The sequence below is a fragment of the Macrobrachium nipponense genome, chromosome 16, assembly GCF_015104395.2.
Source record: "Macrobrachium nipponense isolate FS-2020 chromosome 16, ASM1510439v2, whole genome shotgun sequence".
NCBI lineage: Eukaryota > Metazoa > Arthropoda > Malacostraca > Decapoda > Palaemonidae > Macrobrachium > Macrobrachium nipponense.
In genome coordinates this window covers 76,128,096-76,155,881 of record NC_087209.1, presented here as the reverse complement: position 1 = coordinate 76,155,881, position 27,786 = coordinate 76,128,096, and the positions used below count along the sequence as shown (strand labels likewise).

The 27,786-nt window shown below is 38.9% G+C and overlaps 1 protein-coding gene across 1 annotated transcript in view; it reads left to right on the top strand.

Annotated features, from left to right (window-relative positions):
• LOC135195825 (alpha-mannosidase 2-like) overlaps positions 1 to 27,786 on the top strand; it is a 263,120-nt gene that overhangs the window by 228,366 nt on the left and 6,968 nt on the right. The window contains exons 17-22 of the mRNA XM_064222320.1: positions 1,033 to 1,199; positions 2,168 to 2,301; positions 2,677 to 2,829; positions 7,971 to 8,090; positions 8,222 to 8,329; positions 8,876 to 9,088. Of these exons, the coding sequence (XP_064078390.1) occupies positions 1,033 to 1,199; positions 2,168 to 2,301; positions 2,677 to 2,829; positions 7,971 to 8,090; positions 8,222 to 8,329; positions 8,876 to 9,088 (895 nt within the window). The remainder of the gene's footprint in view (positions 1 to 1,032; positions 1,200 to 2,167; positions 2,302 to 2,676; positions 2,830 to 7,970; positions 8,091 to 8,221; positions 8,330 to 8,875; positions 9,089 to 27,786) is intronic.

Sequence of the window (27,786 nt, the reverse complement as noted above, 5' to 3'; positions counted from 1 at the left end):
TGCGTAGGGTATGCACGAATGCTGCTGTTGAACTTTCTATGGGTTGTTTGGGTTCATATTGTTACACAATATTTTTTTTTTTTTTTTTATTTTTTTCTATTCTTATTTTTTACTGTATTTTCAAAAGATAACCACAATCTTGTACGTGGGGTATGCATGAATGCAGAAACTCATTCAGTAGTGCTGGAGAACTAGCTACAACTTTTTGATTTGTGTTGTCATGTTTATGAATTTTTAGATTTACATTTTATGCTATTCTTATTTATATTTTGACTATTTTCTCATTTTTAATTTTTACAACCCAAAGATTATAAACTCAGTCGTGTGCATAGGGTACAGATGAATGCACAAAATCATTCACTAGCATCAGAGAACTTGCTACAACTTGTTTTATTAGTTTGTGTTGTTTTTATATATTTTTTTATTGGATTTTCTCATTTTTTTATTTTTACAATTCAAAATATAAATGTATGTAATTGTGTACATGGGTACGTATGAACTCTCAAACTCATTTGCTGGCATCTGAGAACTTGCTGCAGCTTGTTTTGTTTCATGCTTCGTGCTGTCATGCTTACAATTTTCTTATTTATATGCTATGCTTTTGTCATTTATAATCTTGCTACATTTTTTAATTTTTTATAACCTAAAAGATAAATGCAATTGTGTGCGTAGGGTATGTACATAAATAGCGTCAATAAACAGTATTGGTAGGTTGGTGCCTTGACCTGGGAAATTTGCAATTATGCTAGCTCAAATTAGAGCCAGATTAGTGATGGAACCAGATTATTGATTGTTGGATTAGTGATGGTTGATCTGTATAAGATAGTTTATTCTGACCATTTAGACAATTTTCTGTTTTCACAGTGCTTTCCTCAATGGTTTGTTGTTTAGAAATTAATTTTATGCTTTTTGATAGATTACAGCTTTGTAAAAATATGAGATGAGAGTGTTGAAGATTCTGGTGACATTCTGCCTTTAGTAGAAGTTAGAAGTGACATAAAATGTATGCTGTTACATTGTATTCTTTTGCAGGAATCACAGAGAGACTAGTGGAGCATATCTGTTCCTCCCAGACAGAGAAGCAGTACCAGTTGCTTTGGGTCAGCCAGGGGTTACCTTAGTTCAAGGAAGTCTTATGTCGACAGTGTCTATTCAGTTAAGGAATGTCCTGCACACGGTCAAGATTAAAAACTCTCCAGGTATTAGATGAAACTGTTCTTATTCCGTCTTTTTTTCGTCTGAGCTTCCCAGGGCAATGGCCTAAAGAAAATTGCCATGGGTTCATTTCTGATGAAAAAGGTTTATTTGTAAATAAAAGTACTCGTGCTAGTATTTTTTATGCTTTCAGGACCAGTCAGTGTAGTATCTATTTATTCACAAATAAAAGAATAGTTTGGTGCGTATTTTGAATTATACGTACTCTTGTTACTAACAAGCAAAGTAGAAAATTAAAGTGCCTTATATTAGATGAAAATAAAGGAATTAAAGCTAGTTGAATGATGGAACAGTATTTTAAAAATATACTGAGTGAAGAACAGAATGTAAACTGGAGGATTTTGATGAAAAGAGGCTAATAGGAAACTTGATACCTATAGTACCTCACTGTTAATGCTCTGGAGACTGTCTCACAGTCACAACCTTTTGACCTGAAGGGTATAAAGTCATGGATCATGATGCTTAAAGCAACAAAGAGGTGTAAACATATCCTACAGTTCTCAAATAACAGATTCATGCTTTGAGAGCTGAAGTACTCTCCATCTAAATTGAGACAGGAATTATAAGTAAAAGGGTTGTTTGGAAAAATATATGTAAGTTATTTTTTTTTACTTACACATTACTTGTGCAAATTTTCCTATATACTTCCTTGCCGCACAGTCCTCCTGCCAGTATAGTTGAAACTGCTTGAAGATTTAACAAAATTGATACCCAGAAACCAGCTTGCTGTGCTCAGTACTCACTAAGAGCAAGCAGCTCATCTTCACCTGGAGTCTTTTAGTTAGGGACATAACATCATTCAAGGTATTGAGTTAGTATAAAAAAGAAAAATAATTTGGTTTAAAAAGCTCACAATTTGTCATTGGAAAAAGATAGCTATGACTGTCTTTTGATTAATGCATTTCCTTATATACTGTATTAGATTATTTTTTCTCAAATTGTTACCTTCCAGGTGTTGACGGCATTGGCATTGACATTGCAAATTTTGTTGATATTACGGCAGAACAGAATTTTGAGTTTGCCATGCGTTTGAACACTGGCGTAAAGAATGATAACATATTCTTTACTGACTTGAATGGGTTCCAGGTATGTGCGCTGTAATATTGTTGTTCTTGAAAGCACATTGGTACTAGAATGTAAAACTGCTATATTTCCATTACGAAAAGCATTATGTATACGTGTACCTTTTTATGTGTAATACTTTTCATTGCATCAGCATAAGCTGGTTAACTTTGAGTACTATATACTTTTCCTCTCTTCATTTTTCCATATATGCTGTGATTCTTTCAGTCCTTGATTTTTATGTACTGTACAGCATAAATTTGTAGAATCCTATAAGTTTGCTGATGAAAATGTGGTATTTTTTCATAAGTATTTTGATATAAGTACATTTGCTGTTTAATGGCCTTTTATTAGTATCACTTGCTTCTGTTGTGATGAAAAGGCTGCCCTTTATTGCAGATTATCAGGAGAACCAGATATGCCAAGTTGCCATTGCAAGCCAATTATTACCCGGTACCTTCACAAACCTTTATTCAGGACCAAGATTACCGCTTAAGTCTTCTTTCTGCCCAACCTCTTGGGGGATCATCGCTCAAGAGTGGACAACTAGAGGTACAGATTTATGTAACTTTTGTTACTAATCATCAGTTAATTAATTCATATCATTAAAAATTCTTTTCTCACATGTTTATTTTGACAAAAAAGTTAGATGCATTATTTTCAATGACTTGAGAGCATGTATGATCAAAAGTTGAGGCTAAGGCACAGGAAGCAGTTCCTGACATGAAGTGTTTATTGTCTTCCATGGGAAATATAGTTGGGCCCAGTTCATAGATCCGGAAGCCATCTTACACCAGATATTAGATAGATTTGAAATTGTTGTCTTGGGTTGTCATCCAGTATCTCTTGCATTGTCAGAGCACACCCAGTAACATCAGTCCCGAATACCTCCCAGGTTAACCCTGTGGAGGAAATAGAAGATTCTTCAATTGGAGGTAATTTTCTTACAAAAGGATATGAAATAGATATTGCTATCGAAATGACTGTACTGAACCCAGAAGGATCAGGGATACAACTTTCAGCCAACCATGGGAGAAACCTTCCAAAAGGAATTCATTCTCCCATGCAACTTTCAGGAGCTGAACAGGATCCTTCCCCCCCAAAAGGATACAAGGATTCACCTTACCCCAATTGAAATGACTACATTTTTGGAGGGATATAGTAACTCGCCCAGTACCTCTGCCCCCTTGGTAACAGACAGTTACAGTTCAGCTGTGGATGTTCAGTCAGATTACACAAGCTCCTCCAAAAGTGGTACACAGTTTGTGGCATTTTATCAATTCTGTAAGGAATTATCAGTAACATCAGAGATGCCCTTGCTACAGAACGGCTATATATTATGGACATACTGCGTGATTGCGAACAGGAAATTAAAAGAGATAAAGTCAGTGATGTATGTACACTCTAAAGTGTAAAAGTACTACATATTGCAACCAAAATGGGAGAGTGGAAACAAATTCTGCCCAAACAAGGTCTAAGATTAGAATTTCAGCTGGAACCAACAAAATGGCCAGTTCAGACTACAAAACTTCTGGTCAAAATATAACAGTGGCTCCAATATCCTCCCCTGATGATACTGATAATCCTTGGTGAGATGCCTCTATTTGGATTTTCTCTCCTGACAGAAAATATCTAACTAATGAGAGAAAAACCATGAATGAAGTTGTAAGTGGAGTTTAGGGACAGTCAGCATTCCCTAATAAAGAGTGGCCTCTAATACCACCTTTTCTAGACAAGGAGAAACGTCAAAAGGAGACTGTTCTCTTACGTGGTAATATAACATTAAATACTATAAATGATACCCTTTACCAGGTCAACGGAAAATGGACCTATACTCCCATTATGAATAAGACCCAACTTCCTCACCAAGTACCCCTAGCATATTGTCCCTTCTCTTTTAAAATAATTAGCCATGTGAGGGCAGACTTCCAGAACTATGTACTAAACTAGAAAACGAGATTCAATGGCAGAACTAAAACCATTTGCCGTATCCTCCCAGTTTCGAAAAATTCCACTAAGGAATGGGTAACGCTTCAACTTCTTTTTGAAAGGAAAAAGCTGCCCTTACATATAGCTACTCAGCAATTTAATACCCCTGTGGGAAGACTGTCAGATGAGACAGCTTCATCAGAATTCTGTGTTAGGACCCACCTTACTGCCTCTTTACCAATAGTTGCTTTATCCTCAGTTTATGGAAATTTAAAACTATTAGTAGCAAATTTCTGTAATTTTCCTAAATCAGAAATTTGAAATTCATCGTACTCATCTAAATTGCTGATTCTGATTAATTTACCTACATAATAGACTTTGCTACATTTTACTGGATCTATTCCAACAAGAACAAAGTCTCCCTAATCTGGGAATTTATCAATGAAACCAACTTTTGTGTCTTCAATCACCTCCTCTAAGATGTCAGAACAATTATTGCTAAGCTCGGCTGTCGAGAGATCTTCAAGATGATGATAAAAGTCTTCATCACTGGTTTGGTCCCGTGTGTCTAACTTTTTAGATTTTTTCTTGTTTTGTGATATTCTTAAGGTATAATTTCCAAATTTTATTTCCTTCTTGGCTGGGATTTTTGGCTTTTACTTCTGTGGAGTGTCCATTGCAATCATGTATTTTCCCTGCTTTCTGCCTTCAGCTGTCTCCTTCCTCTCTCTTGCTTTTGGGAATGGTCAAATATTCCCAGGAGAAAACTGCTGTTGTGATCGTGTAGGTTGTGCTTGTAGGTGGTGAAAACCCTTCTGTTCAACCCTTTTTCTATCTTTCTTCACATAATCATGTTCTACCTGAACCACCCTTTTCTCTAAACTCCTGAAGTGTATTTTCTACAACAGCAGCATCCCTTTCCCTATTGGTTTTTTTCTTATAATCCTGTCCCATGATAGGCTTTAAGGAACTATAATCAATCTGAAGCAAAGGATAGGCTATTTTTCTTTGTAATGAGGGGTCCTATGATGGGTTTATGAAGTGCTTTATCAGGTAATGTGGGGGTAATGAATGGTTACACAAAATATACTGTAAATATTGTTAGTGAAAATCTTTTGTTTCTTTGTTGGAACTCATAATTAGTAAAGCATTTCGTAGGAGGGATGGTTCGGACACGTCTGAATCATCCCTACCCTAGACTGTCCAAACCATCCCCGACAGATCATAACCATTTGATGACACCCTCAGCCCCATGTCCTTCGAGATTACAGGCGAGTAACAGCTACAAAATCTTCGTCATACAGTACAAATTCACACCCAAACTGATATTCAACTCCCTTATCATATCCACTACACCACACCTTATGATTCAAACACCAAAAATTACATAGGAAATGAGAAAAACCACAAAATTTAACCTCTATACTAAAGTATGTATCATCCCTCAACCAAAGTCCATGTGTCAATGGTAAACAAACTCAGTATGGAGATTCTTTGTATGCTATTCATATTTTTCAAAATATATACAAAGGCAGTACGTAATTCACAGTGTTTGTCACCTTCAGGATCAACTAGTAAAACATATCAGAGACATAACAGAGTTGTTGTTCTGTGAAAATGACTATCTTAACCTTGGAGAAATGTGTTGGTACAATCTGTATGTACTATGTTAAGTAATTACAGCACATACAGTTAATATACTTTCAGAAGATGTGATCCCATTTGTGCTTTTAAAAATGATGCCCCTCCAGAGTTTTACCTCACATGATGTAGGTATTTCTTCTCCTTCATAGTTAGTGCTCACACTAGTACATGATTTTGAGTTGATTGAATTTTACCTTCACCCTCTGCAAAGATTATGTATGTACATACATGTTTTCTTTATTGAATTGTCTACCTTCATTATAACAGACTTATGAAGTTTACTTAGTGACGCAAAGAAAACTTCTTTTACTCTGAGGGAAAAAGAAAATGGTATCCCATGAGTTAGGGGTAACATTAGTATACGTACGAAAATGGATACTTATGTATGTAGTAATACTATAACTATTTTTATGCCAATCAGTTATTTCTTTTTTAAGGGTAATGTATTAATATAACTTTTAAATCAAATTACAGTAACTTTAATTTCATTTAAAAGTTAGCTTAATACTTAGGGAGCATGATTATGGTCATGTTTAGTGTTCAGACTCTAGAAGCAGGCATTTATTAGCATTTTTAGAGACTGCACCAAACTTACGCGAAACTTCCCCTTACGTGAGGGGGTGGTACCTAATCTCGTGTAAGTTCGGGGTATTACTGTATACGGTCCACAGAAAAATCTGCAAATAGGCGAGTCCGTGAATCGTGAGTCCGCAAATAGCTGGGATCAACTGTACATGAATAGAATCACGTTGTGAAATAAACTGACAGTAAAGATAATAAAACTATTTTTACCTAATATATTATTGGCATATCTTCAAAATAAATAGCCTATTCAAGGCATAATTCCATATACGTTAGTGAAATAAACTTTTATCTATGTGAGCCAAGCTGAGAAAATGTAAGCATCGAGTTGCTGTGGCACTCACAACAAACTTTATCTTTCTGTACCCTTTCAGAAATTTTAATGGTAGTGCTGTTATGGTAGAAATAACCTTTAGGATAACATAATATTCGTTCTTAATTAAAAATCCATTAGCATTTCATATTCATTTAGAGTCAGTATACGAACGATAATTATGTATGATAATTAATGTACATTATCATATTATTGTTAGAGGTTGTTTGTGATTGGTAATGAAACATAAACAAAACAATTGTTTCCCTTTTAGGCAAGTGTGAAAAAAATTATAATTGGCTTTGATATTTTGTTTATTTTGAATTTCTACGGATACAGTAAGTAAAACAGTACTATTTGTAATAATATCATCTTTACATAATATTTCATAAGATAACTGTTTATCCAAAAGCTAGCCTATTCACAGACGGTTTTGTAATTTATCAGTTGCCAGATATGAGATAAATTCATGAAAATTTGCCATAATTTTTTAGCTTGTCTTATTTAAAGGTCATCTCATAATTGGAAATGTAGGTGTACTGTAGTATATGCATTAATCCACGTGAGATTTTGGAAGGGGTCTAAATCTCTTTCCTGTCAGAAAGGGTGTGTTGACACTGGGAATCACAGTTCTGGAAAGAGTATCCAACTGGAGCCCTTGGTTTTATTATTTTAGAAAGTGTAATGTACTTATGGAAGCTGATGGAGTTTGTGTAAAATTTGCCCTGGTCTTCAGTTAGTGCTGTATCTGTTGGATAAATTGGTTGTTTGTTAGCTGTTTTGACACTAACTTTGACATGATTTTGCTGCAGAATTTTATTTTGTCTTTACAGACAATACAAGAGCTTAAAACATTATTTGTTTTGTTTCGTGTTATTTTATAAACTTTTGCTGATGTTTACAGAGAGAAGAAATTTCTTGTGCTGTGAGAAACCAGGTGGCTATTTCTGTGCATTTTGCTGTTGCTGGAGCTATGTAACTTATTTTTACAATACATGTGCTCTTGAAATATTTTATTCTGTAGTATTTCAAGGGACTACTTCATAAGGTCTAGGTTCTTTTTAAATTTTATCTTAGTATATTTCTTATCTCATTTGGTTTTTCATTGTTTGTTTGAATGGAGTTGAGTATCTTGTCTCCTAATACTAGTGTTTATATTTTCCTAAATCTGAAGTGACTTCAGGTAAATAGACTGTATGTGATTCCTGAATCATTTCTTTTCAAGATTATGATGGATCGGCGACTTAACCAAGATGATAATCGAGGGGTTGGCCAAGGAGTGCTAGATAATCTGTTAACTCCGAATATCTTCCGTCTTCTTGTAGAACCACGTGTTAGCACTAAGGTTTGTTTGGTGATAGTAGGTGTACTTAACTGGAAATATGAAAATTTTATTTTATAAGATCAATACATTGTAGTAGTATATTGGTAAAGTTTATTGTACATATAAAGATTTATTCATTTATTTTTTCTCAGGAATCCAGCATAAGCCACGAAGGATCTGCAGCTTATCCATCCCTTGTAGCTCATGCAGGACTTGCTGGTATACTATACCCACTATATATGCTCATACCAACACCAAAGGTTTGTTTAACCATATATAGATTATACATGTTTTTCTTGTATGTTTAGCAGTTGCTTTTTTTTTATTGAATTTAGCAGCTTGGAAGCCACAAGTACACTCATGCTGTAACCAGCCCTGACTAGTGAATAAAAGCATTTTTAAAGCAGTTTTATATATTCATGAAATATGAAATAGTTATTGAAGGCTTTTTACTGTGAGAAGCCACATACAGATTCCTTTGCTGTAAACAAGATAACCTTACTGCCATATTAATCATAGGTTTTCTTCCTTCTTTGTAAAATGTCAGCAAGGGTTTTGCTAGAATGTTGTTTGCTATGACATTGATGAGATTTTGACATACAGAACAAGTCAGGCTATCTTTTATTATAAATAGTCCTTATTGAAGTAGCTTTATCAATTCAGAGCTGATATGTCCTGTTAACCGGTAATTTGCCTGTAGATTTATGGCTTTTTACATTTATTTTACCTTTTTTACATTAGTTTGTGTAGTGAGCCATCTTGCTAGTTATACAGTTTGTCATTAGTATTTTTGTGCAACATTCTAGATTGGCCCCATGCAAGCTTCATGGAGTGTTGGAGGTTCATTGCCATGTGATGTACACCTTGTTAATTTACGGACGATGCTAGCCCCAGCCAGTGAGAATACTTTTGCAAATCACTATGAAGCCAGCACAACTGCATCTCTAACCCTCCACCGCTTGGGATTTGACTGTGGCTTTAAAGCACCGGGTCTAACTTGCTCAACCAATGGAGGAAAGGTAAGTGTTCAAGTTTCCTTATGCTATGAGAATCTGTTTAATTATACTAGTATTGTGATTAACATTTATGCTTACAGTTGCATAGATTATCTTTGGTCAATAGTTTCTGGTAAATGTTGGATCTCATATTTATTGTCTCATTTTCTTATCTTTCATTATTTTGATAGAATCCAAATTAATACATTGTGATACCATGGCATTATTGACTCAGAAATTTGGTTGCCACTATTTCTTTTAAATACTTTAAAAGAGCTATCTCCTTACTTTGTAATTATTACTCTGCAGTTATTCCTTGTGCTTTTGTTAAATCTACATCTTAAACTTGGAAAGAATATTGGAAGTGAGTTAATGTAAAATTAGTTGTGTTGCATTCTGTTTCATCATAAACCCATCAATTATATATTTACACCGTTCCTATATAGCTTTTTAAACGAAATAGCTCCTGTCTGTTTGGCAGCAATATGCATTCTCACCGTCAGACCTTCTGATTGCATGCCTCCATGGTGTCAGTAAGGCTTGTTAACCAATAAATAGGAATTGTTAATATAATTTTAAACTTGTTTCAAATAATTTCAAATTACAGTGTTTCCTAAATGACAATGTATGTTTTACTGGTGATTGTGCTGTACATGAGGCTCCTCAGTTACTTTTTGACGGGACAGATTACTGGCAATGAGGTTTATAGTCGGTAGTATTTTTACTGGCTGGATATGAAAGGATATCAGGAAAAAACATGCAAGCCTTATTTAATAACTTTATTTTAAAACAAAAAACACATGCATGTTTGACAGTCCAATTTTTGACAATACGAACTTGCATAACCAATCAGCTTACATAAATCTACTTACATACACATAAATCAGAATATACCTATTACTCCAGTCATTTTTTTTATTACCATTCACTTCCATTTATGTAATTATGATCATCAGAAAACCCTGAAAGAGCACAATTATTAAACAGTCAGATTTCTTTAATCTAAATCTTTAAGCTATGTGACTTTACTAAGAAATTATAATCTAAATAGGTGTCTAAACCAAATCACAGTGAAATACTGTCAATTTTACCTTAAATTAAATATCTTAAACTTATAATAACATTCAAATTACAGTAAATTTTCTATTATTCTAATAAGTACACAAAAGAAATTAAATTTTAAATTTTTGTTTTCCCTAAATAAATGGGTCACAGCAAACAACCAGACAACAGTCTGTATGAGTTATTTCTTTTACAAAAAAAACATCACAATAAAGTGAACATTTGCCTTCAATCCAAGTACAGTTTTCAGTATGTGTGGATAAATCAGCAAACCCACTATGTACTCCAATTCTTGGCTCCCTTTCTCCAGAACCCAGTGCCATTGCCAGTCTCAAGGCGTGAATAGACCAAAAGTTTGTTTTTACTAGTGAACACTGTTGCCCAATTGGATTGTGGGTGAAAGTCCTTTTGGACAAAGTGAATAGTTTCTGTGCAAGTGCAGCGGAGGAGGTAACTATCTGCCCCACCGTTGCTCTTAGAACAAGGTCCTTGCTAAACTCCCCTGCCCCTGGGAGGAATCAAACTGGCAGTCCAAGGAAGATTGGTGTGGTTTGTCCATGGGTATCTGCCCCCTCAAACAAACCTGTTGAATGCCAGTCCCAGGACTCGTTGGATGGCCATTGGATGTTCATACTCTCTTTGATTCTGACATTGGTGTGTATATAAAGGCTGCTGTAGGCATTACTAGAGTGTTTCAAGGCCACCAGAAAGGCCTGGTTTGTCGATGGAAGATGATTCACTACCATCTCATAAACGTGCTAAGCAGCGTGAGCACGGTCAGCTCCCCTCCTGTAGTTTTTGGAAGAGGCCCCCGTCAGGTGGCCGAGTGTCAACATGCAGTTCTGAAATGCTCCGCTTCCAAGAAAGTGTCAGAGTGCCCAGTGGCTGAGCGCCAGGTATCTGAGTGTCCAGCTCCTGAACGCCCAGTATCCAAGTTTCCAGCGTCTGAATGTCCAGTATTTAAGCGCCCAGCACCTGAATGTCAAGTGTCCGAGCGCCAAGTGGTTACTCCTTATGGGAATAAATGTTTTTTTATATTTAGACGACTGGCTGCTACTCTCCCCCTCAAGATCGAAATGCCTGACAGTTAGGCTTGCTGATCAACCTGAAGAAGTCCCAACTGATTCTCTCTCAATAAATACTTTATTTAGGGATGAAGATGGATTCTGTGAATTTTCAGACTTTATCTTCCAGTTAGAGAATACAATATTCCCTGAAGAAATTCCATAACTTCCTCTCATCCCTCATGCTCACCAAGCGAGTGGATGAGTCTGTTAGGGACCTTCTCATCCATAGAGAAGTTCACGCCTTTAGGGAGATTGCACATCGGCTACACTTCTTCCTAAAGACCAGTTGGGAAAGGAAGACACTGCCAGATTCGTTTGTCTTCCCCATCACTCCTGAGGGCCTTCAGTAGTGGTTAGAAGAACATAGGTTTGTGGTGGAAAAGTTGCTAGACCCATTGAACCCCAACCAAACATTATATTCAGATGCGTCCGATCTGGGTTGGGGAGCCCCCTTAAATTGCAAGGAAGTTGCAAGGATGGGACATGGTCTCCAGCAGAGAGAAAATTACACATCAACATGAAGGAGTTAAGGCCGATCCATCTAGCTCTTCAGTCATTCTCAACTTTAACAGCAGCATAACATGAAGGAACATAGTAACTGTCCATTCTGACAGCATGACTGCTCAGGCGTACATCAGGAATCAAGGAGGGATGCATTTCTTTTCTCTTCACCAAGAGGCCAAAGATCTTCTGTTATGGGCAGAGAACAACCAGACAATTATTATTGCTCACTTCATTCATGGAAAGTCAAATGTCCTTGTGGATGAATTAAGTTGCTGCAGACATGTTCTACTGACGGAGTAGACATTGAATCCACGGGTGTGCACCGACCAGTGGAAACAGTGGGGAAAACTATTGACAGACCTGTTTGCAACATCAAGGAACCATCATCTCCACTGCATTGCTCACCAGCCCCAGACCCTCTGGCATGGGCAGTGGATGCCATGCTCCAGGCCTGGTCAAACCTAGATGTGTATGCCTTCCCTCCGTTCAGCACGGTGAGGGAGGTACTGAACAAGTTCTTCTTTCACAGCAACATGTCAGTGACCTTAGTCACCCCCTTCTGGCCACAGAAAGAGTGGTTTCCAGATCTCAGGCTTCAGAAACCAAGGCCTCTCAAACAGCCACATTTCCTTCAGTTTCATCAAGGATTATATACTCTCGCTGTGGCAGGCTTCAGACTGTCAGGAAGTTTGTCGTTTGTCAGAGTGAAGGTTTATCAAGGAAAGCTGTAAAAGCAATTGCTAAGTGTAGGCTCCGCTTCAGCAAATTTCTACCTAGCAAAGTGGTGGGTATTCAGAACATTGTGTCGAAAACATGGTATTTTTTCCTCTGAAACCACTGTAGCTAATATACAGGCAGCCCCCAGTTATCGGGGAGGGGTTGCGTTCTGATGGCTTGATAAGCAAAAATTGCCAATAACCATGAGTAATTTTTGGCGCTGATAACCAGATTTTGGCGTCGATAACTGGTTAATGGCACCTCCGTTAGGTAGGTATCTATGCCAGTTCTCTATTATCAGTGCCGATAACCAAAAATCAGTGCATTTCAGTGCTGGATAAATGCCATAAAACCGGATCTGATAACCGAGGCTGCCGATTACTGGGGACTGACTGTATGGCGAATTATTTACTTGATTTGAGATCTTCGAAGGAGTCAGCTTCCTCAGTCATAAAAGGATACAAACCAATGTTGTCATCAGTTTTTAAACATAGAGGTGTAGACTTGTCTACAAACCAGGATATTTCAGATTTGATAAAGTCTTTTGATATGAGAAAACAGGAGTTTTCTACACTTGCTTGGAATCTAGATGTTGAACTTAGCTTTCAGGCCCTTGTTTTGAACCCTTGGACTCCTCTTCCTTGAGGCATCTGACAAGGAAGACTATATTTTTTAATGACCTTAGCTACGGCCAAAAGGACTAGTGAAGTGCAAGCAATTGATAAAAAGGTGGGTTTTTCTCAAGGTAACACAGTTTGTTCTCTCACACTAGGTTTTTTTTGTAAAAAAATGAGAACCCCTCTAAACTCTGGCCTCGTTCGTCTCTGATCAAAAGTTTAACTGATATTCTGGGTCCAAGTCATCAGAAGAGAACTCTCTGTCCAGGACGAAAGGAGTCGGAGTCTTTTCAGAATTTATGGTGTTCTGTGAAGAATCCCTTGTGTGCTTTATCTAAGAATGCTTTGGCTCTGTTTTTAAAGCGTGTAATTGTGGGATCACGCTCAAGATTGCAAGATGTTTTCCCCTTATTGAAAGTCAAAGCTCAAAAAATAAGGGCAGTAGCTACTTTGCTGGCCTTTAAGCGTAAGTTCTCATTCTCCATGTTACTACAGTCCACATATTGGAAATGCAGATTGGTGTTTGCTACACATTATCTTCGTGACATAGAGGTAAGCTACTAAAAGTGCTAGGTCCGTTCTCCGTGGCTGGCATGGTATTGGGTGACGAAGGCTACGAGTAACCCTCCTATTTACTTGTTGATGAGTTCATTTTGGGAAGCCTGGAGGTAATGTGTAGCGGAGTGCCCTCCAGTCATCTTTTTTTATGGAGGGTTTATGGTGAAAGTTTTTAATATGGTGTACTGTGTTTGTTCTAGTCTATTTTTTTAACTGAGCCCAGGGCGAGGGCATTTATTTGTTGGATTGATAGCTTTGACAACCTTCGGAATACTCCCTCGTTGCAAAGCACCCAGTAAAGTAAGGGCAACCCAGGGCTCTTTAACACCATGCCATTACGGGTCAAGATGACCTCAGATCAGAAGCAGTATGTACCTGATGCAATTCTCTCACCAGTTAAGGTTACAACAAGCATTTAGCAATGCTAGCTAACTCACTAATTCAAATACTTTTCTGTTATGAATGCTTTTTGAAGTAGTTTACGTATGTCCATAGATCCCACGACCTGTCAACGTAGTTTTCAGCTATGTAATTACTCGATAAGTTACTTACATAAAAGAGGTCTGGAAAAACTAACCCCTATTATTAATAATAATACTTACATAAAAATAAAATTTTTATGATTTTTTATTTATACTTACCAAGTAATTATATAATAAGATCCCTCCCACCTCCCCGTGTATGGAGGTAGGGCACAAACGAATCAAGCTGTTCAGCTGTGTTATACCTATTCATTCTCAAAAGTGGGCAGGACTAGTTACCCACACTCAAAACAAGAGTGCTACTGTGAATTTCCAAATTTCAAAATTTGAGCTGCCATAAAGTAGAAACTAATAGTTATGTGATTACTTGGTAAGTACATATATATAAAACCTTATTTTGTTCATGAACCTTACCTGCCAGATATATATATAGCTGTATTCTCCGAAGTCCGACAGAATTTCAAAACTCCCGGCACACGCAGTGGTCGGCCAGGTGGTAGTACCCATTCCCGCCGCTGGGAGGCGGGCGTCAGGAACCATTCCCATTTTCTGTCAGATATTTTCTGTCGCCGGTGCAGCCAATAAGTGTTTTCTGCACCTCCGTCATTGGATTTTGGAACTCTTTTGGTTACTTGAGTATCCCGATTGATTTTTGGTTATTTGATTTGGATCGGTGGTTAGGCATACAGTGGGGCCTCGTTATTCACGGGGGATAAGGCCCAGAACCCCCCCGTGATAAGTAAATACCCGTGTTATCCTGATACCCCCCTCAAAAATTGCTTAAAACTGCCTACTTTAATAGTTAACCCACCCAAGACCACTATTCCAATGTTTATAACTGCCTACTTTAGTTCAAACACCAAATATGTTTTCAACTAGTATCACCTAAAACTAAATTCAAGACAGTTTTAAAGTTATTGTACAAAATTAGCCTTAAAAAATAAATGTAGTATATGTACTACTGTACATATGTAGCCTACTAGCCTAGGGATTACAGCTAGAAGCCTACATACGCATGGTGGGCCTCTTTTTTTTTTTTTTACAAGGAAAGAGAGGATGAGTGGTAAGAGAACTATCAAAATATGTAAATCATATGGGTACTCACCAACAATCTATGTTGATAAAAGATGGCGACGATTTTGCAGTGCAATCCAGTAATATAATAACGATAATGCTACCAACAGTATGCAGCGAAACATCTCTTCCCTTCGTCACAACACGTTAATACTAGTATATTCCACGTAAAAACCTTCATCTGACCTTTAGGCGTCTTTCCCATAAGAGTAAAAGAATCAGGGCTTTTGGATGCCACATAATTAACTCGTTTATATGGGTACAATTTAAAGAACGCGCCGCACACCACATTTCATAACAACAACAAACAAACGTTTGTAGGCCAGTGTTGCCAACTGGGAATGGCAATTTCTTGCTAGATTTTGTTCCATAAAAGGCTAAAAAAAATCACATACCGTATATACTCGAATAACGTGCAATCTCCCATATCGTGCGACCCCCTAATTTTCACCAATAAACAGTGGTATTGTGTTTTGTCATGTATCTCATGTATCATGCAAGTTCATAAGGTTGGTGGTTTAGCCTGCTAATGGCCGAGTCATTCAGATGTGTGCTGATGCTAGTCAATTTACGGTAATTTTCTTATTAATCTCGAGAATTGAATAGAAAATCTCAAGATTAAAAAAAATCCCAAGATAATAAAATAATTGTAAAAATAACACGCCTTGGAGTCCTTAATCTCTCTCTCTCTCTCTCTCTCTCTCTCTCTCTCTCTCTCTCTCTCTCTCTCTCTCTCTCTCTCTCAGGAATAAATACGTACGTACTGTAATTTGCAGTAAATGTGTAGACATTGTGTGCGTGTTTAAAAAAATGTGCAGTACACACACATTCCGATGTTTCGGTTTTTGGAATTTTTCAGATTTCGGAAATGTGAGGTCAGATGCATAATCAAACAACACCACTACTGCAGCAAAAACATTTTTTCCCTTTATGTTTTTCATTATTGTTATTTATTAATTACAGTTTATTTAAATAAATATTAATATAATACTGTTAAATGAATGTGAGATAATTAAGATCACCTATAATAAAATAGTGGGACAATTAATACCATATGTTCACTAATAGGTATTATTTTCAAAACAAACATTCCGTAAAACACAAAAAATATATGTACATAACAATCAAAATATAATAATGTTTTGCAGTTCAACTTGTGAATTTTAACAATAAGTATGACTATATAATATATTTTACCATATCGATCTTGAAGTTGAAGAGTCGTAAAATTCTGAGGATGGTCCGGGAAAAGGATTTGTACTTTGTGATTACGTATCGCTACAACACCATGTGGTATTTTCATACCACTATATTGATGACGCATCGCTACGACACACTGGTGTTTTTCATACCACTATCGTTAAAGTTAAAAACATGACATAGAATCGACTTTGCGACTTCGTTCACTTTGATATTTTTAACGATACAATAACTATCATTTGTACTACTAAAACCATCTTCACATAAGTAATTTTTCGTAAGATATGTGTTGTTGCAAAAGCTAGCTTATACATAAAAGGCTTTTATAATTTAAGTCATCTTAAATATACATATGCACCCAAACTCATTGTGGGGAAATTTACTACCGTTTCCTCGGATATTGAAATACTTTAGCATCATTCAAACACTTTAATAATATAATGCATAAATACTAGGCTATACATATTTACATCGTATACAAATACTACATACAGTTATATACACATACTTTTATATACAAAGTTAACAGTTATATACACATACTTTTATATACAAAGTTAATCATATGAGTAGTGATCAGACGACAGCTGTGCACTGGACTACGTACGGTACTACTTGGAAGATAAAACGAACAAAAATTTTGTTGTTGTTAGTCGCCGGGATAGATTAACATTTTTCCAGAGATTAAAAAGCTGAATTTTGTTTTGAAGGTACTATGTTAACCGCGATATTATATTATTGTTTTCACGAAGGAATAATTATATAAAGAAAATTATTGAGTAATTTTTGCCGTCAGCAGTCAGAAAATCACGAACATGGTAACGTTCAAACCTAGTGCCATCCATGGCGTATGTCTATAAATAGAACAGAAGCAGAGGGCAGTCATTGGATAACAGATCTCCATGGCTACCAACCAACCAATCAGGTGTTAGTTATACTACTCTGTAATTTCTTAGAATGAACGTTTACACACACAAAGCTAACGATGATGTATGTGTTTTGCATACAGTACGTAGTTTTAGTTTTTATTATTAGTGTAAGTATTTTACTGATTTCATGAAGAATAGAATGATTCCTTCTCATTACTTTGAATGCAAAATGGCTTGAAGATTCTTCCGCAAAAAGAAGAGAAAAAAAAATTCCTTAGAAGATGATACCTATTTACTAACGCGGTTGACATACCTTCAAAACAAAATTCAGCTCTTTAATCTCTGGAAAAATGTTAATCTATCCCGGCGACTAACAACAACAAAATTTTTGTTTGTTTTTATCTTCCAAGTAGTACGTACGTAGTCCAGTGCACAGCTGTCGGCTGATCACTACTCATATGATTAATTTTGTATATAAAAGTATGTGTATATAACTGTTAACTTTGTATATAAAAGTATGTGTATATAACTGTATGTAGTATTTGTATACGATGTAAATATGTATAGCCTAGTATTTATGCATTATATTATTAAAGTGTTTGAATGATGCTAAAGTATTTCAATATCCGAGGAAACAGTAGTAAATTTCCCCACAATGAGTTTGGGTGCATATGTATATCTAAGATGACTTAAATTATAAAAGCCTTTTATGTATAAGCTAGCTTTTTGTAACAACACATATCTTACGAAAAATTACATATGTGAAGATGGTTTTAGTAGTACAAATGATAGTTATTGTATCGTTAAAAATATCAAAGTGAATGAAGTCGCAAAGTCGATTCTATGTCATGTTTTTCCTAAACGCGTTGACTTAAAGGAGAACGTTATTTTGGTTGTTTTATCACTGGCACAAACCCATAACAATGCTATGTATGTATGATAATTCTAAACTATTATTCACTACCAAAATAACGATGATATTTTGTATTGAAAATTAATGTTACGTATATTCCAAACATTATTACTACGTAGCATGAATAGTACTAAAAATTTCGAAAGATAATCTTGCTGTGAACGCTACCATAATTTGATTTTCATATACGTACGTACATTTTGTCAGCTGGCTGGCCTCGCATAGATAAAATTGATTTCACTGATATGGAATTACTCCACGAATAGCCTTTTTATTATGAAGATATGACGATAATATATAAGGTAAAAAATGCTTTTCTGTATTTCGTTTACGCTTCGTCGCCAATAACAAACAACAATACTTACGATAATCTATGACAAATAGCGTTTGTATGACTTCATTGTTCAGAGAAGTTATATACGAATACTGCCAAAATAATAATGAAGTTCGAATTAATTTTAGCCTTAATGTTATTACTACTGTAATTACACTACCACTACTATTAAAATTTCTAAAAGTTTAACAAAACAAAAAATGTCGCTTTGAACGCAACCGTATACATAAACCATTTTCGTACGTAAAGGTATATGCTTACATTTTGTGGCTGGCCACTCCGACGATAAGTTGAGTGCAATGATGTGGAATTATTCTTCGAATAGGCTATTTATTATGAAGATATGACTATAATATATATGGTACGAATGGTTTTATTACCTTTATTGTCAGTTAATATCATAATGTGAATGTTTGTGTACGTTGGTGGTTATCGCACTGCAACTACGCTTAGCCTACCAATGAACGTCGTACATAAACCTTCAATAGGCTATTTATTTCGAAGATAGGACAATCATATATTAGGTGAGAATGGTTTTATTACATTTATTGTCAGTTAATATCATTATATGAGTCTTTAAATGAATGTTGGTAGTTATCGGACCACGGCCGAGGGTTAGCCTACCGAAAAACATCGCATACGCAACACAACAAACCCGTGATGGAGCGATTCATACCAGTGATGTAACATGAGAAACGGTCCAAGAAAAAACCCGTGATTAACTGGATCCGTGAATACTGATCCGTGAATAAGCGATGCCCCACTGTACGCTAATTGTGGATTGGTTTTGAATTTGGCTTGATTTTTCCTTAAACTTAAGATGTCTGGATCTAGTTTGACTAGCGCCAGAGTATGTTGTGTGGAACAATGCAAGGTGAGGCTACCGAAATCTTCGGTAGACCCTCATACAGTGTGCGCGAATTGTCGGAAACATGTTAGTATGTTTAATGATCGCTGCAATGAATGTGAGAGTATGTCTGATTCTGCGTGGAAGGCGTATGAATCATATGTGTGTAAAATAGAAAGAGATAGGGTAAGGAGGAGTGTAACGCCAGTTACACATCCAGTGGAATTTATCCCTCCTAAACCTGTGATGCCTTCAGGCCCTACATTAGTGTCTGTGGAGGGTAATACCCTATCGATGATTCTTGAATCTTTGCATAGCCTGGAATCAAAAGTGCAAGCATTAGAAGGTGTGAATAGTGCAGTGGTATGTAGTGATAATGCTCCGAGTGTTGCGGAAGGGGGGTCGGACAACCGATCTGATGTTCCTTCGGCAAGACCTGGGGGGGCTTCCCAGGCTTCCAAAATTCGTAAACGGATCTTGAAAGAGTGTTTTTCGTCATCAGAAACGTCCTTCCCGCGCAGCGGTTGGAGCTTTCGGAAGCGATCGCGCCCTTTGAAGAGGACAAAGACGCTAGATGTCGCACAGGCGGCCGCCGCCTTTGATTCCTCAGAGGAGGACGCTGCACATCCGTTAGCCCCTTCTGTTTTGCGGTCGTCTCCAGAACAATTCGAAGACTCTCCACCGCAAAAGAGAGCAAAGGTGCAAGATGTTGCACAGGCGGCCGTCACCTTTGGTTTTAGGGAGAAGGACGCTTCACGTCCTTTCTCTTCTTCTGCGTTGCGATCGTCGCCGGAGAGGATGTCTTTTGACGACAATGCTTTTGAGCGCCCTGGTTGCGCTAAGGATATACCTGTGGCGGTCCATGTGAGAAGGAGGAGGGCTTCCCCTCGCCCCTCGTCTTCTCACAGAATCAGCCCTAAATCGAAGAAGATTGAGAATTTGCAACATCAAATTGCCTTATTAGTTGCAGAGAAAGAGGATAATTCACGTCACAGGAGGAAGGATGATAAGCTGCCAGTCAAGAGATCCAGGCAGTCTCCTTCTCCTTCTCATCGCCTCGCTCTATCTCCTGTTACCTCGCCTTCGAGATTTCGTGCACGAAGGTCTGCAGAGCACGATGTTAAGGCGGTAGCTCGACGCCGGGTGGGGCGCTCGGCTGGATGCCGAGCGTGACGCTTGGCAGGACGCTCGGCTCGACGCTCGGCTTGACGCCAGGCATGGCGCGCAGCTGGACGCACGACGTAATGTTTCTTCAGACATTCGCCGAGATTCGGAGGATAGTAATGAATCTCAAGAAGGAAACTTGTCGGAGGAATTAACTGAAGAACAATCATCAACAGTATCTTCAGATTACCAGGTTTTGGTTCAATTGCTTCGAACCTCCTTTGAAGAGAAGTTTAAACCTGAAGCCCCGCAGTCGCCTCCTTCACAATTGCTATCGTCGAAGGCTATCAAGACTCCAGGATTGTTGAAGATGGCTACTTCATTATCAACAAAAAGGGCTTTTAAGAAAATGCAGAATTGGATGGAGTCAAGAAAAGCCCGAAACAAGAACGCTTTCGTTCTACCCCCTTCAAGACTGACAGGCAAGGCAGGTCTTTGGTATGAGACAGGGGAGGAGATAGGTTTTAGAGCCCCCTCTTTGTCCCAAGGTGACTTCGCTACCTTGGTAGATGCACCAAAGAGATCCCTTTTGTTGACGACGAAAGTGCCCTGGACCCTTTCTGAAATGGACCATCATATGAAGGGACTTCCGTACGATAGAAGTTTTCAACTTTTTGGATTGGTGTTTAGGGGTCTTGGATAACCGGTCGCGTAGTCCTGATTCGCTTAGCCTGGAGGAGCTGTCCAGCGTGCTTGCATGCATGGACAAGGCCGTCAGGGATGGTTTGGAGGAGTTGGCCTCGCACTTCTGCACTTCGATTTTGAAGAAGAGAGCGGCCTATTGTGGTTTTACTGCAAAGGCGGTCTCTATCTCTCAAAAGGCAGAATTGTTGTATGCGCCTCTTTCGAGCCCTCTCTTTCCCTAGGCTATGGTCAAAGATCTGGCTGTCAGTCTACAAGAGAAGGCTACCCAAGACCTCCTAGCTCAGTCGACAAAACGTACGGTTGTTTCTTCTACGTCTGCACGGACGCAACCTTTCAAGAAGCAGAAGCCCTTTCGAGGTGGAGTTTCCTCGAGAACATCTTCTCGAGGAAGTACACGTTCCAGAGGCAGAGTCTTGGCTAAGATCAGAGGAAAGAAATGAACCAGAGATCCTTCAGTCACCAGTAGGAGCCAGGCTTCGACTATTCTCAAAAGCTTGGATAGAGAGGAAGGCGGACAGCTGGTCGCTCAACGTCATCAAGCGTGGGTACAAGATTCCTTTCTTGAAACCTCCCCCACTGTGCACGACACCCAAGGATTTATCCCCTATTTACCATCAGGAGAAGCAACAAATCCTTTTCGATCTGCTCGAGCAGATGTTAGAAAAGAGAGCGGTGGAACAGGTCATAGACCTGGAATCCCCAGGCTTCTACAACAGGATATTCATGGTGCCGAAACAGTCAGGAGGTTGGTGACCAGTCTTAGATGTGAGCAGTCTGAATCGGTTCGTACAGAAGCAGAAATTCAAGATGGAGACACCTCAGTCAGTTCTTGGGACCTTAAGACCAAACGATTGTATGGTTTCATTAGACCTTCAAGACGCGTATTTCCACGTCCCCATCCATCCACAGTCGATGAAGTATCTTCGGTTTGTCCTAAAAGGGACAGTTTATCAATTCAGGGCGCTTTGCTTCGGATTGAGCACGGCCCCTATGGTCTTCACGACTTTAATGAAGAACGTGGCGAGGTGGCTTCATCTTGCAAATATCAGAGTCTCTATGTACCTGGACGACTGGCTCATTCGTGCCTCCACTCAAACGCGGTGTCTGAAGGATCTTCAAACAACTTTATCGTTGGTGAAGTCCCTGGGACTACTGGTGAATTTCGAAAAGTCACATCTGATTCCAACCCAATCCATCCTGTATCTGGGGATTCAGATGGATTCAGTGGCTTTTCGAGCTTTTCCGTCCCAGGGACGTCAGCAGCAATGTTTAGACAAAGTGTCAGCCTTCCTAAGGAAAGATTCGTGCTCGGTGAGGGAATGGATGAGCCTGCTGGGGACCATTTCCTCGCTGGAGAAGTTTGTTTCCTTGGGGAGACTGCACCTCAGACCGCTACAATTTTTTCTCAAGGAAAATTGGAAAGAAAACAAGAATCTGGATATGATCTTAAAAATTTCAGGAGAGGTAAAACATCACTTAAAATGGTGGCTAGATCCAGTGAAGTTGTTGGAGGGCATGTCTCTCAAGCTTCAGAGCCCTGACCTAGTGTTGTTCTCCGACGCGTCCACCACGGGGTGGGGAGCAACATTAGGGGGGGGAAGAAGTGTCAGGCACCTGGAGAGGGGAACAGGTGTCCTGGCACATAAACCTAAAGGAAATGGCAGCCATCTTTTTAGCTCTCCAGTTTTTCCAAGAAAAAGTCTCTCATCGAATAGTCCAAGTCAACTCAGACAACACCACAGCTCTGGCGTACTTGAAGAAGCAGGGAGGAACACAGTCTCGGTCCCTTTTTGCCCTGGCAAAGGAGATCTTGCTGTGGGCAAGGGCACTGGACGTCACGATCCTTACAAGGTTCGTAGCAGGAGTAGAGAACGTCCGGGCAGATCTCCTCAGCAGACGAGGTCAACTTCTGCCAACCGAGTGGACCCTGCATCAGGAGGTATGCCAAGAGCTGTGGGGGTTATGGGGACGTCCGCTAGTGGACATCTTTGCGACGTCCAGAACGAAGAGGCTTCCAATGTACTGCTCCCCAGTACTCGACCCAGCGGCAGTGGCGATAGACGCACTTCTCTGGGACTGGACGGGGATGGACCTGTACGCCTTTCCCCCGTTCAAGATCTTAGGGGAAGTCATGAGAAAGTTTGCGGCGTCGGAAGGGACGAGAATGACTTTGATCGCCCCGTTCTGGCCGGCGAGAGACTGGTTCACAGAGGTCATGGCCTTCGTAGTAGACTTCCCGAGAATGCTTTCAGTAAGGACAGATCTACTCAGACAGCCCCACTTCGAGAGGTACCACAGAAACCTCTCGCTCTGAGTCTGACTGCATTCAGACTATCCAAAAGTTGGCCAGAGCGAGAAGCTTTTCTAGGTCAGTTGAGAAAGCTATCGCCAGTGCAAGAAGAGCTTCATCCAACGCAGTGTACCAATCAAAGTGGGCAGTCTTCAGGAGTTGGTGCAAGAAGAACTGCATTTCCTCCACCACGACCTCTGTGAGCCAGATTGCTGACTTCCTTTTATATCTGAGAAGGGATCTAAAACTTGCAGTCTCTACAATCAAGGGATATAGGAGTGTGCTTTCAGTTGTCTTTAGGCACAGAGGCCTGGACTTGGCGGACAACAGAGACCTTCACGATCTCTTGAGATCTTTTGAAACAACGAAGGTTCAACAACCCAGGTTGCCGTCTTGGAACTTGGATGTAGTTCTGAAGTTCCTCATGTCCAGTCCATTCGAACCTATGCATACGGCTTCCCTGAAGGATGTTACTAGAAAAGCTATCTTCCTGATTGCTCTGGCGATGGCGAAGAGAGTCAGCGAGGTGCAAGCGATTAGCAAATATGTGGGCTTTAAAGGTTATAACGCGGTCTGTTCCTTGAGCCCAACGTTTCTGGCAAAAATTGAAAATCCGTCCAACCCTTGGCCTAGGACCTTCGAAATTAAAGGGATGGCCGAAATCGTTGGGTGCGAGCTAGAGAGAGTTCTGTGCCCTGTCAGGGCTCTCAAATTCTACCTAAAGAAGACTAAGGATTGTAGAGGTCTTTCTGATAACTTGTGGTGTTCGGTAAGGAAGCCAAATTTACCTATGTCAAAGAATGCTTTGGCTTTTTTCTTGAGGGACACCATCAAGGAAGCGCATTCATTCTGTCAAGACAGTGATATGAAAATGTTGAAGGTGAATGCACATGAAGTGAGGGCTATTTCTACGTCGGTAGCCTTCCAAAAGAACAGGGCACTATGACATCTTGAATGCAACATTTTGGCGTAGTAATTCGGTTTTTGCCTCTCACTACCTTCGGGAGGTGAGGACTACATACGAGAACTGTTACTCTTTGGGCCCATATGTCGCAGCAGACACTATATTGGAGACAGAGAGTAGCACTCTTCCTATCATTTAGGAAATAATATGTTAGTTTGGACTTTTTAATTTTATTTCTTTTTATTTTTTATTTTTTAGTTTTATTATGTTTATTTAGGTGTTTAGTTTATTGTGGTCTTGGGTCGGCCGCCTTAGGCGGACTTCCCTCCATTAGCCTTGGTTATACGAAGTTTAACCAGATAGGCTAGGTCAGGTGGTAATGTTTTTTGCTTCGCCCTCATAGTAGGGTAAAATGTTTTTGTCACATTGTGGTCACGTACCCGTTGACAAATCATCTGGAGCGCACCAGCTACATAGGTCACGTCCTTGCTGGCACCTCCAGTGAAGCATTAACAGCATTCGGTGTCTAATCAACACCTATATGATCTGTCACATTGTGGTCACGCTCCCCGTGACAGTTCATTAGAGCGCACCAGCTTCACAGGTCACGTCCTTGCTGGCACCTCTAGGAATGCATTACCCAACAATTGGAGGTCTATAATGTAGGATCTAGTTGTTTTGTGGTCACGCCCCCGTTGACAGATCCTCTAGAACTCAACAGCATCGCAGGTCACTACCTTGCTGGAGTCTCTAGTAAAGCAGAAGCAGACTTGGGTGACGGTACTCACGAAGTCAGCTATGCTAACAGGTAAGGAACCAAGATATCAATCATGTAAATGGAATTGTTTCCCAAAATCCGAGTCTGTCTCCCCCTTCCTCCAAAGGTGGGATTCAGCTATATATATATCTGGCAGGTAAGGTTCATGAACAAAATGATATTGTTATGATACAATAAAGTTTGTTCATACTTACCTGGCAGATATATATAATCAAAGTGCCCACCCACCTCCCCTCAGGAGACAGTGGCACTAGAAAAATCTGACAGAAAATGGGAATGGTTCCTGACACCCGCCTCCCAGCGGTGGGAATGGGTACTACCACCTGGCCGACCACTGCGTGTGCCGGGAGTTTTGAAATTCTGTCGGACTTCGGAGAATACAGCTATATATATATCTGCCAGGTAAGTATGAACAAACTTTATTGTATCATAACAATATCATTTTATTATAAAAATGTCATTTTTCAGCAATTCAAATTGACATGCAAATGAAGCACTACAACCATAGGATTCTACTGAACATGCTGATATATTAAGAGATCTTCACACACTTTTATGTGGAGCTTTCACGTGAAAGGTTGCACATTCTATATTTGAAATTAGAAAGGTTCACAGGTAATGAATAGCAAGTGGACAGTGACTCCAATAACAACAAACACTAATAAGAAATAAAAAAAAAACTTTATAAACTCTTTATACATATAAATGAAAAGTTAAGCTGTGTTTCATCCATAGCAACAACTCAATTCATTATACATAATGCCATTCCAATCAAAGTGTGGCTGGAGGTAGTCCTACTTTGGAAGTCTAGAGTTCTTGGGTTAGCTCAACATGGTGATTAGTGACATATCTGGGGAAACTTGGCACTCATTTACAAATGCTATTTTTAAGAGGAGGGAGTATTTATGCACATATCTAAGTTTTTTCTTATCTGCTACATGAGTTTCTGCTTAGTCCTTCCCTTTTCAAGGTGGTCATGGGGAATGTGGACAATCAGGAAAATTCTGAGTTTTTATCCAGTCCTGGAAATCACCAATGAAGAAACCTGCTCCTGTTCCTGAAGGTTCAGCCATTCTTCCCAGGTTTCTCCAGCCTCTTCATCTGAGCCCCTTTGAGGATCCATGGAAGGCTTTCATAAAAAGAGTTCTTGCAATGCTAGAAAGAATTAGGCATTGCAGCTCTCAGAATTGGGTAGAAGTCCATCTGCAGACCTTTAGGAGTGTCTGGCAAGACTTAGGAAAAGTTCCTAGTTTTGCAAGAGGAATTCAAATATTGGTTAGAGCAGAGGGTCATAGAGCCAGTTTCAGAAGCCTCTCCAGGCTTCTCAATCGCATATTTAAAAGGTACTCATAGTAGCATGAGTCTCGAAATGGATAAATAAATCCACAGTAAGGTATGGGTACATATGTTATACCCCCAACTCGCCTGGGGTATTCCTTACCTGAAGTCCAGTTGGCATCTCGTAGCTACCGGTCGAGAAGTCATTTTCTCTCTCTCTCTCTCTCTCTCTCTCTCTCTCTCTCTCTCTCTCTCTTCTCTCTCTCTCTCTCTCTCTCTAATCCCCTTTACAAAAATAATGTTTATCCTACAAAAACAAAATCTGAACTGGGTTAATTATGGTAACCAATCATAATGAAAATGATTAAAAATACAAGCAAATAAATTATTTTGCAAAAACATTGCACCATGAAACACCAACGAAATCATCTCGTGTCTCTGCACTGTCACCACAAATTCTTTCCATTGTTAAGTCGATTGTGTCATTCTCAGTTGGCTATATCCTCACAACAGCCAAATTCTACTAAGTTCATAATTGTGCCCATAATTGTCCTACATGGCATACAGATGCCATTCATGCTCATAGATTTGAAACATTAGTCCTGGGCATGTTATGTTTTCACATCAGAATAAAGAAATGGTACAAGATAAAAAAAATGCAGTCAATGACAGAATAAAAATAGAAAATAGGGCAATTAATGTCCCTTTCTAAAACTCACCATTCAGGCGATTGTTTGAGTCCAAACATTCTGGGTATATCACAGCCCAAAGCAGAACAAAATATTATTTCACGTAAAGTCTAAGCTCAAGGCACACAGGTATACACAAATGATCTCACAAGCCTCAATGTCTCACCTGCAAACTACTAGTTAGGGCTAGAAATTCCTTCTAGAAGTCTCCAAATTGAAATGCAGATTCAACATATCTGGTCTCATGGCTCGAGTTAAGCGACAAGGTTATCGTACTTTTAATTATACCTGCGCGCTGGTGTGTCACTACTTAATCATTTGAGCAAACATCATCCAGCACTGAACACCACACTGCTTTGCAATATACAGGAATGTCACAGCTTCATAAAGTACATATAAGTATTTAAACAAATCTTTACAGATTCCCAAAATCTCTGTAGAGATTTATTTTTAAATAAATATGTGTACCCATATATAACTGTGGATTTTTTCTCCAATTGCTTGTTTCTTGTTCAAAAAGTGTCCAGTGGTTGGAGATCAGTGTTGGATGCCTCTAACCTCAGCAAGTTCATTCAGCTGACTCTATTCCATGGAGTCTTCCAGCACAGTTCTGGTGACTATTCAGTGGAACAGCAGGACACTTATTTTGTTGTGATGATAAACCCTCTGTCTCCCAAGTACCATTGTTTTGTTTTGCAGAGAAAGTGTAACAGTTCAAGACTGTGTGTTT